This window comes from Pleurodeles waltl, chromosome 2_2, assembly GCF_031143425.1.
Source record: "Pleurodeles waltl isolate 20211129_DDA chromosome 2_2, aPleWal1.hap1.20221129, whole genome shotgun sequence".
In the NCBI taxonomy this organism is placed as follows: Eukaryota; Metazoa; Chordata; class Amphibia; order Caudata; family Salamandridae; genus Pleurodeles; species Pleurodeles waltl.
The window spans coordinates 296419710-296436528 of NC_090439.1; the positions used below are offsets into that span (position 1 = coordinate 296419710).

Below are 16819 nucleotides of genomic sequence, written 5' to 3' on the forward strand. Positions count from 1 at the left end.
AACAGATGCCCTCAACCAGGCATGGCTCCTCAAGGCCACCGTCAACGCATCCCATTTACCTGTAGAATTGGTTGTGTCCATTTCACAGGGAATGGTGAACTTCGCTGCATCTCTCCCATCAGCAAAGGCTTGGGAGTTGTTAGCCCGGGTCTTCTCCAGGATCTGCGGCAGAACTTGCACGACCGTATCCCACAAGCAGTGGTTAAAGCAGCACAAAAGGCATGCAGTGCTTACCGACCGCAACGCCAGACTGGAGGAAGAAAACCTCATCTTCTTACCAAGTTGGTCTTTGATTCTCTATCCGGGGGAGTGGAAAGTAATGCACTAGATGACAATGATGCCTGGATGAAAAGGCTCTCAGGTGAGGGGTGTTGGGCCAGGAATTTAGGGTCGTTTGGAGCAGGCTGATGGGGGCGAGCAATTCTACTGTTTACAGGAGCCCATGTTCTGGGTCTGGACCAAGTACCCGGAAGGACATCAATGAGGGCTTCATTGAAGGGGAGGCTCGGCGGTAGAAGCCCCAGCTTGAAGCACCTCCGTCAGGAGATTCGACCTGACCGCTACAGTGGACAGCTCCATGTCAATGCCCTCAGCCACCCTACTGACCACAACAGAATAAGAGGTTCCCTCCGCCGTAGCCACGGTAGGAGGAGAATGCATGCCAGCATCTGGAGAAGTATCTAGACCATTAGCTTCACCCTATTCCTGTGCCCAGTCAAAATCAGGGTTATCTAGCTGGTATTCTAAAGGGTCCAGCGTCCCCTCCTATCCTTCCTTGTATTTGTACCCATAGTAATAAGGGTCCACAGCCAATCTGGGGTGAGAACCACATCGAAGTCAGAAGCAGCGTCGGCAGGCACCGTTCTTTCTCCGGGTCATCGTGGGTAAGAATTGGGTCAACGTCGATCGTGTGCACCACCAATGTCAGACGCACTGATGACCTAGCTGGTGTCGGGGAAGGTCGCGATGGCACGACCAGGGTCAGCAAGGATCCGGAGGGACCACTGGGGGCAGAGGCCAAAGACGCTGGCGTGGAACCAAAAGGGCCCTCATATGAACCCCTAGGCCTCGAAGGTGCCACAGAAGGGTCAGAATGACCAAATATGAGGCGTATGGCCTCAAAACTCCTTGAGTTTGGCAAGGGTCGCCCTGGATCACGGAAAATTGGGGAGGTGCGGAGCACAGCAAGGACACTCCTCCCACGTCGCATCGGCTGAGCGATGCGGTGAAGTTGGAAAACTCCTGGCCTTCTTTGACGACTTCTTTCTCTGACCTGAATGACACGAATATGATGATGATGAGTGGTGGTGACTCCGCGAACAATCTCAAGACACTCCTCATGAGTGACACCATGAACGATGCAGGGTCGAGCGTCGGGCCTTCATGAGCTTTAGGGACCGCTCCCTCAAAGCCTTCGGGTGCATGGCCTGGCACTCAAAGCACAACTTCGGGTTGCACTACAAAAACAAACGGACCGGATGCCGATCTGTCCCAAACATCATATGGTGACAGGCCTCGCAAGGCTTGAACCCGTTCTTCGGGGACATCATGATGCGCCAAGGGTCAACACAAAAAACAGACAAAAGGGTCCAATACACTTAAAAAATTAACAGGGTATCTCTTCTCCACATCAGCGTGTGGCACAGAAAAGAACGGACGTCACTACGCCGATTTCCTCAAGTAGTGGAACTAAAATGTTGTGGATGATTGCATGGCAAAGTAGTGGCTTATGGAAGGTAGGTATCCATACACAGACTTTTGAAAGGTTTCTCTAATGGAAGGTAAACCTCAGTCCATTTCGAAGTACTTAACTTTTGTATGATACAACAAGATACAAGTAGGAAAATACAGGTCTGGTTGAGATGGGAACTGGGGGCAGCAAACAACACTCTACAGCCTTTTCCCCTGCTTAGGTCAGACTTTAGAATGACAACATGGTTGAGCCTTTTTTGGGCGTTTCGGGTATGAAATCACAAAGTGTCGTTTTCACCCTTGCTACGTTCTCCAGAACATATGAAGTGGAGGCTGCCGCTTCTGTAACAGTAATACTTTCAATGACAGGCAAAAGAAAGTGAAGGAAAAACACAAGACTTCATGTGGTTGTCTGATGAGGAACAAAATACGCAATGTACTTTACCCTCTGGATTTGGAGGATAAACAATTTCTAGTACCAAGAAGTTTTATGACTCACATTGTATGGATGAAAAAACTGGTTCTTATCCAGTCAGCCCAATGAAATCAGGTGATCAGAAGATGAGCTGGAATCCAAAGGCACCTAACAGTGAGCTGTAGCCTCGGAGTTCTGAGCAGTATCCACCAACTGATAGGGAGTATGAACCGCAAGTCCTTAGGATTCACAAAACCTATGGTCCTGGAGGTGGGCAGAAGACTTTAGTAAGAGTGTGAACCTCTGGGGCCATGTGTAGGAAGTTGGCTCTGTGTTTACTATTTCAAAGTATGAAATAGTCTGCACAAATTCCAAGGTTTCCCCTTACAAGTAAGATGGTGGCAAAATCAGATAATACTAATGCACTATTTGTGGTAGTGTAGTCGAGCAGTAGGCTTATCAGAGAGTAGTGTTAAGCATTTGTTGTACACACACAGGCAATAAATGAGGAACAAAGACTTTTTCCAGTCCAATAGGTTTTTATATTGAAAAATATTTTCTTATTTTATTTTAAGAACCACAGGTTCAAGATTTACAGTTAACACTTTAAATGTAAGGTACTTCACTTAGATACTTTAGGAACTTTGAATAAAAGCACTATCATATACAGTGTTTGTAAAAATGGCAATAAGCTATTTTCAAAATGGACAGTGCAAAAATCAACAGTTCCTGGGGGAGGTAAGTAAAGGTTAGATTAGGAGGTAAGTAAAACACTTTCAAGTCTCAGTTCTGGGGCATAGGCAGCCCACCGTTGGGGGTTCAAGGCAACCCCAAAGTTACCACACCAGCAGCTCAGGGCCAGTCAGGTGCAGAGGTCAAAGTGGTGCCCAAAACACATAGGTGCCTATGGAGAACAGGGGTGCTCCGGTTCCAGTCTGCCAGCAATTTAGTACCTGCGTCCTTAGGGGCAGACTGGGGGGGGATGGAGGGTGGGCAGGGAGGGAGGATTGGGCGCACAAGTAGGCATACAAAATACACCCTCGGCAGCACAGGGCCAGCCGGGTGCAGTGTGCAAAGCAGGCGTCTGGTTTCAATGGAGGGACCTGGGGGTCACTCTAGTGGTGCAGGCAGGCACAGGGGGTGGTTCTTGGGACAGCCACCACCTGGACAAGGCAGAGGGTCACCTGGGGGTCACTCCTGCGCTGAAGTTTGGTTCCTTCAGGTCCTGGGGGCTGAGGGTGCAGTGTTGGTTCCAGGCGCCGGACCCTTGTTGGAGGTCGCGGTCAGGGGGCGCTTCTGGATTCTCTGCAGGCATCGCTGTGGGGGCTCAGGGAGGGGTCGTCTCTTGTCACTCACTGGCTCGCAGACACCGGGTAGTCCTCCCTCTAGTGTTTGTTCTCTGGATCTTGAGCCGGGGGCGTCGGGTGCAGAGTGTGAATTCTCACAATTCCGGCGGGAAACGTGAAGTCTTTGAAAGTTGCTTCTTTGTTGCAAAGAAGTAGCTGGTTTTGAACAGGGCCGTTGTTCAAAGGTGTTTCTTGGTCCTTTAGTCCAGGGCAGTCCTTTGAGGCTTCAGAGGTCGCTGGTCCCTGATGGATGCGCCGCTGGTTGTAGGTTTTCGAAGTTGGAGACAGGCCGGTAGGGCTGGGGATAAAGCAGTTGTGGTCGCCAGTCTTCTCTGCAGGCTTGTAGGTCAGCAGTCCTCCTCGTTTCTTCAGGTTGCAGGAATCTGATTCCTGGGATCTGGAGTGCCCCTAAATACTGAATTTAGGGGTGTGTTTAGGTCTGGGAGGGCAGTAGCCGATGGCTACTGTCCTGGAGGGTGGCTACACCCTCTTTGTGCCTCCTCCCTGTGGGGAGGAGGGCACATCCCTAATCCTATTGCCCCTAATGCCCATTGCTTCACAGCTTGTGTGCTGGTGGGGAGAAAATGACTAAGTCGACATGGCACTCCCCTCAGAGTGCCATGCCTGCCTCCCACTGCCTGTGGCATAGGTAAGTCACCCCCTAGCAGGCCTTACAGCCCTAAGGCAGGGTGCACTCTACCACAGGTGAGGGCATAAGTACTATGCCCATACAGTGGCCAAGCAAAACCTTAGACATTGTAAGTGCAGGGTAGCCATAAGTATATGGTCTGGGAGTTGGTCAAACATGAACTCCACAGTTCAATAATGGTTACACTGAAATCAGGGAAGTTTGGTATCAAACTTATCAGCACAATAAATGCACACTGATGCCAGTGTGCAATTTATTGTAACATACACCCAGAGGGCATCTTAGAGATGCCCCCTGAATGCCAACCAGAATTCTAGTGTAGGCGGACTAGTTTTTGCCAGCCTGCCACAGACCAGACATGTTGCTGGCCAGGAACAAAGCCTGTACTGGGTGGAAGTGCTTCTCACCTACCCCTGCAGGAACTGTTAATACCTGGAGGTGAGCCTCAAAGGCTCACCCCTTTTGTTACAGCACCACAGGGCATCCCAACTAGTGGAGATGCCCGCCCCTCCGGCCACTGCTCCTACTTTTGGCGGCAAGGCTGGAGGAGATAATGAGGAAAACAAGGAGGAGCCACCCACCAGTCAGGACAGCCCCTAAGGTGTCCTGAGCTGAGGTGACCCCTGCCTTTAGAAATCCTCCATCTTGAGTTTGGAGGATTCCCCAATATGATTAGGGATGTGCCCTCCTCCCCACTGCGAGGAGGCACAAAGAGGGTGTAGCCACCCTCCAGGACAGTAGCCATTGGCTACTGCCCTCCCAGACCTAAACACACCCCTAAATTCAGTATTTAGGGGCTCCCCAGAACCTAGGAAACTAGATTCCTGCAACCTAAACCAAGAAGGACTGCTGACCTGAAGCCCTGCAGACAAGACGGAGACGACAACTGCGTTCAACCCAGCCCTACCGGCCTGTCGCCTGACTCAAAGAAAACTGCAACAGCGACGCATCCGACAGGGACCAGAGACCTCTGAAGCCTCAGAGGACTGCCCTGAACCTAAGGACCAAGAACCTCCTGTGAACAGGAGCCCTGTTCAAAACCAGCTACTTATTTGCAACAAAGAAACAACTTCCAAAGATTGCACATTTCCTGCCGGAAGCGTGAGACACTACACTCTGCACCAGACGTCCCCGGCTCGAGATGCAGAGAACCAACACCACAGAGAGGACTCCCCGGCGACTGCAAGCCTGTGAGTAGCCAGAGACGACCCCCCTGGGCCCCCACAGTGACCCCTGCAGAGAGAATACAGAGGCTCCCTCTGACCGCGACTGCCGGTAACAAGGGACCAGACGCCTGGAACCAACACTGCACGCGCAGCCCCCAGGACCTGAAGGAATCGAACCTCAGTGCAGGAGCGACTCCCAGGTGACCCTCTGCCGAGCCCACCCAGGTGGTGGCTGTCCCGAGAAGCTCCCGCTGTGCCTGCCTGCAACGCTAGATGGTGGGCTGCCTATGCCCCAAACTTGAGACTTGCAAGTGTCTGTCTTATCTCCAAAACTAACCTTTACTTACCTCCCCCAGGAACTGTTGATTTTTGCACTGTGTCCACTTAAAATAGCTTATTGCCATTTCTACAAAGACTGTACATGATATTGTGTTTATTCAAAGTTCCTAAAGTATCTATGTGAAGTACCTTGCATTTAAAGTGTTTGATGTAAATCTTGAACCTGTGGTTCTTAAAATAAACTAAGAAAAGTTATTTTTCAATATAAAAACCTATTGGCCTGGAGTAAGTCTTTGAGTGTGGGTTCCTCATTTATTGCCTGTGTGTGTACAACAAATGCTTAACACTACCCTCTGATAAGCCTACTGCTCGACCACACTACTACAAAATAGAGCATTAGAATTATCTCTTTTTGCCACTATCTTACCTCTAAGGGGAACCCTTGCACTCTGTGCACACTACTTCTCAATTTGAAATAGTATATACAGAGTCAAGGTCCTACATATATGTACTCCCTTAAACATACACTGCAACCTGCCCATGAGGCTACCAAGGGCCTACCTTCGGGGTGCCTGACAAGTAGTAAAAAGGGAAGGTTTAGGCCTGGCAAGTGGGTAAGCTTGCCAAGTCGAATTGGCAGTTTAAAACTGCACACACTGACACTGTAGTGGCAGGTCCGAGCCATGGTTACAGGGCTACTAATGTGCTGCAGGCCCACTAGTAGCATTTGATTTACAGTCCCTGGGCAACTCTAGTGCACTTTACTAGGGACTTACCAGTAAATCAAATATGACACTCATGGATAAACCAAACGGTACAAGCTCTATAGGGAGCACTTGCGCACTGATTAGAAGTGGTGAAGTGCACAGACAATAAACCATCAAAAACGGACCAGAAAAATATTGTAGGAAGGCAGCACAACGTTTGGGGATAACCCTGCAAAAAGGGCCATTTCCAATATCACACCTGCAGGAGCTGATGGCGAGCCTCAAAGGCTGAAGCCTCTTGTTACAGTGCCATGGGGCACTCCAGCTAGTGGAGTTGTCCGCACACGGACAAAGCCCCACTTTTGGCAGCAAGGTGATCAGGAAAATTATGGAAAGCAGGGACGAGTGACCCCCCCCAAAACTCACCCCTCCCCCTGCCATCTAAAGCTAGGGCCATCCCTAGGGTGTCCAGAGCGGAGGTTACCCCCCCCCCTTCCTGCAGAATCATCCATCTTAGTTTGGAGAACAGAAACCAATAGGGTTAGGTTTGCGTCCCCTTCCCCAAAGGGAGTGGACACAAGAACGGGGTGTAGCCGCCCTCTGGGACAGTAGCCATTGGCTACTGCCCTCTGACCCCTGTAACCCCCCCTAAATCCAGGATTTAAGGGCTTACCTGAACCCAGCTCATGAGATTTAGGCTGACCTGACAAGAAAGAAGGACTGCTGAGCTGAACCCCCAGCAGAGAAGACGACGACAACTGACGGCCTCAAAAAACCTGCACAAAAACAGTGAGGCATCCAGCGGGGCCAGCCACCTCGACCAAGTTATAGAAGTCTGTCTTGCACCCAAAAGGACCAAGAACTGCAGAGGACAGTGGCCCTGTCCAAGAAGGAAACATCCAGGGACTCTGGCACACCTCCAGACACGCGAGTCCTGACCACCCTGCACCAAACACCCTACGGCCGGTGACCACGTGGCCCAACCAGCTAAAGAATCATCAGGTGATTGTGAGCAAGTGCCCACCCTGGGTTGACCTTTCGACCCCCCCCACAAAGATGCCTGCAGAGGGAAGACCGAGGACCCCGACCCCTGAACGCGAAAGCACTGGATGAATATAACCGCACTGTGAGAGACTGGCACCTTATTGCAGTACTCCCCCACATTTTTGCCTGGTTTCCGAATGCAACTTGGACTGGAGTGCACTGGGATCCTGCTAACTAGGTTCCCGGTACCAGTGTTCTTTCCCTAAAACATTTTAAAAGTGATTGGATACATCTTTAGCTATCACTACAAGTCCCTAGTAAAAAGGTACTTAGGTACCCATGGCATGCAGTACTTTGGATAAGCCCCTGGTGGCAGTGGCACTGATTGTGACAACCTCAAGGGACATGCATCAAGATGTGCACAGCACTGCCATAGCAGACAGTCTCCTGCTGCAAACCTAAAATACAAACTCTACTTGGCACACTACCTGTGTGCCCGGTCCACCGTACAATGCATTAACTATGGGTAAGACACCCCTATAGCAGGCCTTACAGACCTAAGGCAGGATACTCCATACTATATGTGAGGGCACAGCTGAATGAGCAGTATGTTCCCACCGTGTCCCTGGCAAACCTGGGATATAGTGAGTGAATAGAGCTGCCATTTTAATGTGTGTGCTGGACACTGGCCAACACGAGATTCCCAGCAAAATGATGGCTACTCTGAACCCTGGGTTGTTTGGTATCAAACCACTCCGAATGATAAATTCAAACTGGTACCGGTACTGGATTTATAATAAAATGTACCCAGGGATCACCTTGGAGGTGTCCCCTGCAAAAGCCAACTATCCTGACATATTTTCTGACTGGTTTCATCCAGCCTGCCACACCCACACAGTGCATATACAAACCTTGGTGGAGAGCCCAGTCTCCCTGGTTCGTAAACCAATGCCCTCCCTTGGTGGAGGAGCTAACCATCCACTCCCCCAGGAACGTGCAAAACCCCGGTAGTGAGCTTCAAAGGGCTACAGCCCCTGAAACTCGAGCCTCCAGGCCTGCTGCTAGCATCTGAGGGGTTGCCACTTTGCAAAACACCCACTTTTTGAGTGAGCAAAGGTGGGAAACCACACAAAGATTAGGAGTGGCGGCCTAGCATGCACCACCTCTAAGGTGTTGTCTGCGAAGTGGACCCTCAAATTCAGTTTCCTCCATCTTGAAATGAAGGAAACTAGCCAATCAAGTTTAGGGAAGTCACCCTTCCCAAAGGAAGTGGACACTAAAGTGGGTGGAGCCACCCATAGGTAAGTGTCCCATTGGACATTACCAGGTTTCCCCTAGAACGCCCACTAAATTCTGTATTTATTGGACATCCCTAGAACAAGAAATCAGATTTCAAAATACAAAGAAGACCTGCACCAAAGAAGATCCAAAGCAAAAGAACTACAGACCTGTTGCAGAAGAAAAGGCGCGTGGAGGAGCTGGACACTGGACCGAGCCCAAGAAACCCAGGTAATATCCAGGCTTAAAGAATCACCCCAGATATCCCTTTTGAGTGGAGGCACCACTCAAAAACCAAGCAAGATCCAATAAGCCAGTGAAGGTCGCTTCATTGGCTGGCCGATATGTCCACAACCGGAATTTGCAGCCGGACCCCACAACACACTAACTACCGTCCCGGACGTGACCTACAAGTGTGCCAAGATTGGTGGCACTGTGCCCTCCAGTGGCTGAGTTACGCCAATTCCCTGGGACAACCTCAAACCAGCTCCCCAAGAGCTGAAAGGATCAGGAGGAAGCTCCTGTAGAGGGACTTTAATAACACCCTGGGACCTACCACCAGAATGCTCACAGTGTCCTGTAAGCAGCCAGAGAGACTCACCTCCAAAAGGACTCAGTTGCGCACAGCTCTGGATCTCACCCCGCATCCGGCCGCTCTGCGCCCGCAACAAGGAACCAGCTGTGCTCCACTGATCCACAAACCCTTGCGACCTCGACAGCCCAAGGGGACCCCCAGAAACCATCTTTTCCAAGTGGCCCCTACAGGTGGCCCTGTGCCAAAAGCGTTTCCTACACTGCTCCCACCGGAAACGGGAGCCGCAAGAGGCTCTCCGGCTGGTGCAAGGTGCCTACTGACTGGTGCGACCACCCTGCAAAAAAAAAAAAAAAAAAAAAAACACAAAAGAGACTGGTAACTTAATTGTACGATTTTGAATGGTAACTGTACATTGATTCCAATGATGCGTAATTATAGGCAGAACTAACTTTATTACAACTTTTAAAACTAATATCTACAAAAGTATTTGAAAGATCTTGGTCTTAAAAATTAAATAAAACTGAAGTATTTTTATAAACTCTGGTCTCGAGTTATTCATTGAGTGCATGTGCTGCATGATTGGTTTTGTGAGCACAACAAATGCTTAGTACATCTCCTGGATTAGCCTAACTGCTCGACAAGCTACCTTAACAATTGTAGCATTAAGTGGTCTAATTTTTGCTCATGTAAACCAAAGTGTGGTCGCCTGGACCCACTGCATAGTGTGCCTGTGGTAAAGTTATCCTATGAAGGAAGAACTAGCACTGCATACAGGTATACTAAAGCGACTTACGTGATCAATCTCCTGGACTTCTGCCACACGGACCATTCACCTCAGGCAGCAGGGTGCATGGGTACAGCTCAGTGTCAAGTGCCCCATGTAAGTCTATGGGGACCGGTTTGGTCACAAAGTTGCTTGATGGATTGGGAGTCCACATCAGAGGAACCCACGTGGGTTTCGAACCTTGAGACCCTTAGGCACCGTAGGGACACCAACGATCCACTTCACCTCAGGCTGTGGGGTGCAGGTGCAGTGGTGTTTTATCGCATCAGGTCTGGTGCTGGAGTTCCTTGTGGTTGTAAGGAGCCCCGCAGAAACAGTCTATAGGCATCGACTTGGGGTTTAGTCCGAACAAGCCAACAAGTGGCCTCCGGTCTCACGAGGCAGAGAGATGTGGGGACAGCCTTGGTCCTCTTCTCCTAGGCCCAGGGCAGACGGGTGCAGAGGTGTCCTGAGACATGGGGTCTTTGTCACTCACTGTTGCTAGGGGTCTGCAGAATCAGGCTGCAAATGCTGTCAGGAAGTCCACATAGGGCAAGCTCTGGGTAGGCTGTGTCTGAACGGCCTGGGGACCATGGTGACACCACTGGACCACTTCAACTCGGGCTAGGCAGCTCAGCTGCAGTGATGTTGCCCAGTGTTGGGTTTTTGGCAGTCAAGGTCCTCATGGTTCTTCCTTGGGTGCCTGCAGATGCAGGGCAGCAGCTCCTGTAATCCAAAAGAGTTATTCTTGGTGATTTGTGAAGCACGGACAGCGCTCCCTGATTTTTGGAACCTGCAGTGGCAGGACAGGTCAGATGCTCCTCAAGGGCCAGGCGCAGCAGGCTTGGCACCACGTCAGTCGTGCTTCTTAGGTCTATGGTTTTGCAGTCTTGTTGCACACTCCTTTTGTGTCATGGAAGAAAGTCAGAGAATCTGTGTAGGAAAGTGCCCTTGTTGGCATGGTTGCCCCCCACTTTTTGTCTGATATTGGTGATAACTTGACAGAGCGTGATGGGATCCTGCTAACCAGGCCCCAGCACTAGTGTGCTTTCCCAAAACTGTAGCATTGTGTCCACACAACAGCACACCCTTGGTACACAGTTAAGTCACTTGTAAAAAGTACCCACGGTACCAAGGGCCCTGTTAACTGGAAAGTCCCCAAGTGCTGCAGCATGACTTATGCCACCCTGGGGACCACTCACCTAGCACATGCACATTGCCATTGCAGCTTGTGCGCGCTGGTGTTGAGAAAAAGGCATATTCGACATTGCACCTCTCAGTGTGCCACACCACAAACCACTGCCGATGGTATACGTAAGTCAACACTCAAGCAGGCTTTACAGCCCTAAGGGAGGGTGCACTATACCATAGGTGAGGGCATACCTGCATGAACAATATGCCCCTAAGTGTCTAAGTCCATTCTTAGACATTGTAAGTCTAGTGGGGCCATATTAAGTATATGGGCTGGGAGTTTGCCATTATGAATTCCACAGATCCATAAACTAAAGTCTAGAATGTTTGGTATCAAACTTGTCAGCACAATAAACCCAAACTGATGCCTGTGCTGGTTTTATTGAAACATGCACCAAGAGGGCATCTTAGAGATGCTCCCTGTATTTACCCATTCCTTTAATGCAGGACTGACGGGTCTGCGCCAGCCTACCACGAACAGACAAGTTTCTGATTCCATGGGGTGAGAGCTTTTGTGCTCTCGTAGGCCAGAAACAAAGCTGACACTGTGTCCGTGCTTCACACCTCCACCCTGCAGGAATTCTAACACCTGGTGGTGAGCCTAAAATGATCATGCTTCTTACCTAGAAGCAGGCCTGATTCTGAGTGCCCCCAGTCGCCATAGGTTCCCACGGGTCGCAACGTTGACCTCTGCATAAAGCCAGCCCCGTGTGGCTGGTGGAGGGTGCTTGGCACTAACTCAAACTCAGACCCATGGTATTATAACCCCCAGAGAATGGAACTGTAGGTCTGGTACTTACCGCCATAACTGTACTTTCTTTTATTCCCTACGGAACTGTTCCTGAAAATTGCAGTGTGTCAACTTTTAAAACATATTTGCTATATTCACATAAGCCATTTATATTGGCAAATTAAAACAAATAGGTATTGATACATATTTTGGAAACTTACTTGTAAATGTGCTTTCCTTGCAAATTGAATCTTGTGGTTCTAGAAATAAATGGACAAAAACAAGTTTTGGTATCTAAAAAGAATTGCCCTGAAATTAGGGCTTTGAGAGCATGCTTCATTTATTACCTGTGTGTACAAAAAATGCTTTGCACTACCCTCTGAAAAGCCTAACTGCTCGACCACAGTACAACAAAACAGCATTAGTATCATATTTGTTGCCTCTAAACTCTGGTGAATCCCTGTACAGACTATATCTCAATTTGATATAGCATATCCAGAGCCATCTTCCTACAATCTTGTATCAGTGGTTCCCCTAAATAGTCAATTTAGGGGAACCGGTATTGAGAGTGAAGGGTAGTAATCACTGGAGTTCTGTAGGAATCTGGCCTGGTGTGTGCTAACTACCTATGGTATGATCACCTTATACAAGGTCCATGTATCCCTTATGAGTGAAGTGGAGTCAGTGTCAAGGAAGCCAGGCTCTCTAAAGGTAGCTGTGGATAAGTAGCCAAGGCTTATTTAGGAGACATGCAAAGCTCTCATGCAATACCACTGTAGTCATACAGCACTTACACAAATGAAAGAAGGCACTCAGTACTACGAAAATAGAGGCTCTTTATTAGAGTAATACAAACACTAGTTAGGCAATACTCTAATTGTAGGTAAGTAAACATACTACACATGTACAGTAACAATCAGGAATAGGCTTAAAAAGCAATTGAGAACACTGAAAAACAGCAGACAAAACTCTAGACCAGGGGAGTGGGGGTGGGGTGGTGTTGTTGTTAGGTGGATGCAGGAGTTGGTCGACAGTGGAAAGAAGACGGTCAACACTGGGGCAGGTGAAGAGTTCCTGGCTGATGCGGTTGACGTCCCACGCTGGATGAAGGATTGCAGTCAGTCTGTGGAGTGAAAAAAAAACACATACAAGACCTGAAAAAGGAAAATATCACAGTTGCTAGCAGTGGAGCTGTTGGGGTCCAGGAAGGCCAAGTGAGGGGGAGAGGGAACTAAACCCACAGGGGATGTCCGTAGCGACCCTCAGCAGTGCGGAGAGTCCAAAGAAGAAGATGCAGCCCACACAGATGACTCGCAGGCAAGGAGCACAGGAGTCACAGTGAGGCCCATGCAGGACACTTAAAAAGGAGTCCCACATCGCTGAATAACCATGCAAAGGGCGGAGCGTCACAGGGAAGAGTAATGTGGACAGGAGCAACACAAAGACTGAAGTTCCCCTGGAGGCGGTGCCATCAAGCCTTGTCAGTTGCAAGAGACACTATGCATGGAGAAGGGAAGGTCCTACCTTCACCCAAGTTGGACAGCTGGTAGGGAGGACGCAAAAGAACCACCAACTGTGATGCAGGATCCACACAGTTCCATAGAAGAGGAGATCCATGCAGCCGGTCATCATTGCAGCAGAATGCCTGCAGATGCACAGGAGCGACTTTCATTCCACGGGAAGTTTGCTTCTTAGGGCAGACTGAAGACTCGCCACCCTCATATGATGCACAGCCGGGGAAATGTTGCAGTTGCTAGAAGAAGCCAGAGAAACAATGTTGGAGAGCAGAGGCGTAGCTGTAGATGCGGACTGTAGGTCCCTGTGGAGTCCAGCTGCGGTTCGAGAGGCCAGAAGTTTCAGTAAACGATGCAGATGATTCCTGCTGGAGTCTTGCATGTCGAATCTGGGAACCCACCCATGACAAAGACCCTAAATAGCCCTGGAAGGGGAACTGGTCACCTAACCACATGGCCAGTAAGATGCCCCCAGAGGCCTCTGCCCACCCTAAGGTCAAGATGACAGAATCAAAGGGCCATCTGGAGGAGCTCTGGGCACCAACCCTGGGGTGGTGATAGACAGGGGAGTGGTCATTCCCATTTCCATTGTTCAGTTCCAGGAAAGAGCAGGGATTAGGGGTCCCTCAACTGGCGCAGATTGGTTTTATGAAAGGATGGCACCAATGGTGGCCATCAAAGCATACCAGTGGCTTGGCGAGGCTACCCCTCCCAAGTCATTTAACACCTTTTTTCTACACAAAGGCAAAGGGTGTTGCCCCCGTCACCTAAAGGAAATTCTTTTATTCTGCCTTCCTGGACTACAAGTCAGAAACGTTTGATAACAAACATGCCCATGTTCAGAGTTACCCTTATGTAGCTGGCAAAGGTAGTGATAATGTCCAGTACACGCGTGAAATGGCATCCCCGCACTAATGAAGTCCAGGAAAATGGAGATGAGTCTGTGGGGGAATCTCTGCTCATGCAGGGGTGCCCTCCGACATCGGTACTTGCAGCAGGCCCTCTGGGCTAGGAGGCCCTGCCTTAGGAGTGACTTACAGGGACCTGGTGCAGTGATCTTCAGTGAAAGGGTGCATGCACCTTTGCATGCAGGCTGCAATGCCAGCCCTTCAAACACATTTTACATAGGTCCCCATGGGTGGCATACCATGCTGCAGCCCATGGGGAACCCCTGGTGTCTCCCCGCCCTGGGCACCATACACTAGGGACTTACATGGGGGCACCAGTATGCAAATGTGGGAGGTATGAAGTCATAGCAAACAAATGTACAGGGGGAGTGCACAGTAACTGGGGTCCTGGTTAGCATACTGACAAGCAAAAAGTGGGGGTAACCATGCCACAATAAGGGTACTTTGCTACAGCTACATACCCTGGAGTCACAACACCCTGTAGATGACCACTTTCTGTGGGGAGTGGGCAACACCATGTCCAGAGGTCCTAAATTCCACCAGACACAAGTAGAATTTCCTAGGCTGTCCCCATTTCGGGCTGGTCACCCTAGGGGTGTGTCCAGCCTCGAAATGCAAAATGCCTCCTACATAGCTAATGTTCCTGAATATCAAGGTGCCAGATGGGGTCTGGGGGTGGGCATCTCCCTCTCAGAGACTAGATCCGTCTTGGAATGCAGATCATGCTATGGGAAGGGGTGTCCAACACCTCACCCGAGAAGCTTGGTGTCTGACCTCCAAAGAGCAAAGGATCTCACCCCTGGATCTCACTCTAGTCTGTTGGTGGCAAACTGGCTAGAACTGGTCAGTTAGCTCAGAAGCAGTTGTTATGTTTTCAGGAGGAAACTGTAAGGTACACTCTGGATGCGTGCATTAATAAATCCATCGCCAGGGATTATAAAACATGAGAGGTTCAACATCCCTATTTTCATTTAAGACATCATGGAGCTGGGCAACTCGTATTAATGAGTGGCCAACACATCTATTTAAAATGGATTCCCTGTTCACCTAATATATCTAAGAAACGACCGACCTAGCAGGGGCATATCTTCTCTTGCAGATATGAACACGCATATAATAATATGCACCCTGCCTTAGGGCTATAAGGCCTGCTATAGGGGTGACTTACAAATATTACATGCAGTGTTTTGGGGACATGGCACACAGTCCATAATTTATGTTGCATTTTCACTTTTAGGGGGCACCTTGTCAAGCAGTCTGCATGAGGTCAGTGCTGGGTCCCTTGGAGAAGAACAAGTTCTGCTACAGCTCTTAGCGACCCTCTGCAGTACAGAGGCACTCTAGGTAACACTTACTATGGGACTTAGAAGGGTGCTACAGAGCCTTATCACTTGGGATCAAGGGATCAGGTGTCTTGTTTTGGGGAAAGACTGGCACTGGGGACCAGCTTACCAGGAAGCCAGTGAACTTCAGTTAAAGCTGAATCATAACTTGGCAACAAGTTGGGAGGGGGCAAGGGACGGACAGCTAAGTACAAGTGTGAGTATGACTTTTTTGTGATGTTCGTTAATTGGTTGCAATGTTACACAAGGAGGACGGGCTGGGAGTTGAGATGAATTTGTGAGTATGGCACGTGGTGCCAAAAAAATCTTGCCATTGAATGTATTATGACCTTGGCCTAAGTTGTTAAATATAGGGCTGCTCAGTTCCAAGGCAACCAAGACTTACTTGGTTTCACCTTATCCCATTTTCTTCTACCGTCCTACTCTTCCTTTATTCTTATTTTATCCTTGCAGGTTCATTTTCTTCTCTACTTTCTCCTGGTGATTGCTTCTCTATGACCCTGTTCCCCTTCCCATTCTGCCTTTTGCTCTTTGGCCAGGTCACTGGCACACTGGTCTACATTCTAAAAGTTTTAACATCTCATTTTCAGGGATAGGGAGGTCTTTCCATTATTGTAACACGGGAGCAGCTCACTACTATTCATGGAAATAATGTGTGTGACACCCTCACATTTACAATATATGAGGTTCTATTTTGATGTATGTAGGAAGTTGGCTCTGAATATACTATCTCAAAGTGAGAGATAGTGTGCACAGAGTCTAAAGGTTCCCCTTAGAGGCTGATAGTGGGAAAATTTGATAATTTGAATGCTCTATTTTTTGGTGGGGTAGTTGAGCAATAGGCTTGTCAGAGGGTAGTGTTAAACATTTGTTGTACACACACAGGCAATAAATGAGGAACACACACACTCAAAAGACTTAACCCAAGTCCAATAGTTTGCCTGCAGAACATCAGGATCCCTCGGCGCCGGCGAAAAGTGAGGGCTACTTTGAGCGACCTCAAAAACTGAAGGGACCAGTGACAACTCCGGACTCTCCTGCTGAGGCGTGACAGTAGGACTCATCTCCCATGTCTTCTGGCATCGTGAAGATCGAGACCTCGACCGGCTCCGCTCCAAACGGCGCCGAGAGTCATGATGACGCTGCTTCTTATGCTTTTTGGGAGAAACATGGAAGGAATCCTTTTTATGGCCCTTCTTTGCTTTGGCTAAGAAGAGCTTCGCCTCGCGCTCCTTCAGAGCTTTTGGATTCATGCTCTGACACGAAGAGCAACCTTCCACATCATGCTCTGAACTAAGGCACCAAATACAGTCCGAGTG

At 49.3% G+C, this 16819-nt stretch overlaps 1 protein-coding gene across 5 annotated transcripts in view; it reads right to left on the reverse strand.

The window, feature by feature from the left end:
- LOC138282337 (uncharacterized) overlaps positions 1 to 16819 on the reverse strand; it is a 63212-nt gene that overhangs the window by 18855 nt on the left and 27538 nt on the right. For 3 of the 5 annotated variants that reach the window (XR_011200927.1, XR_011200928.1, XM_069219738.1), the window contains exon 3: positions 11957 to 11995. The exons of the other annotated variants lie outside the window; for them this stretch is intronic. Coding sequence is in view for 1 of the 3 variants with exons in the window: in XM_069219738.1 (XP_069075839.1) it covers positions 11957 to 11995 (39 nt within the window). In the remaining 2 variants the exon portion in view is untranslated. The remainder of the gene's footprint in view (positions 1 to 11956; positions 11996 to 16819) is intronic. 5 annotated transcript variants of the gene reach the window in all.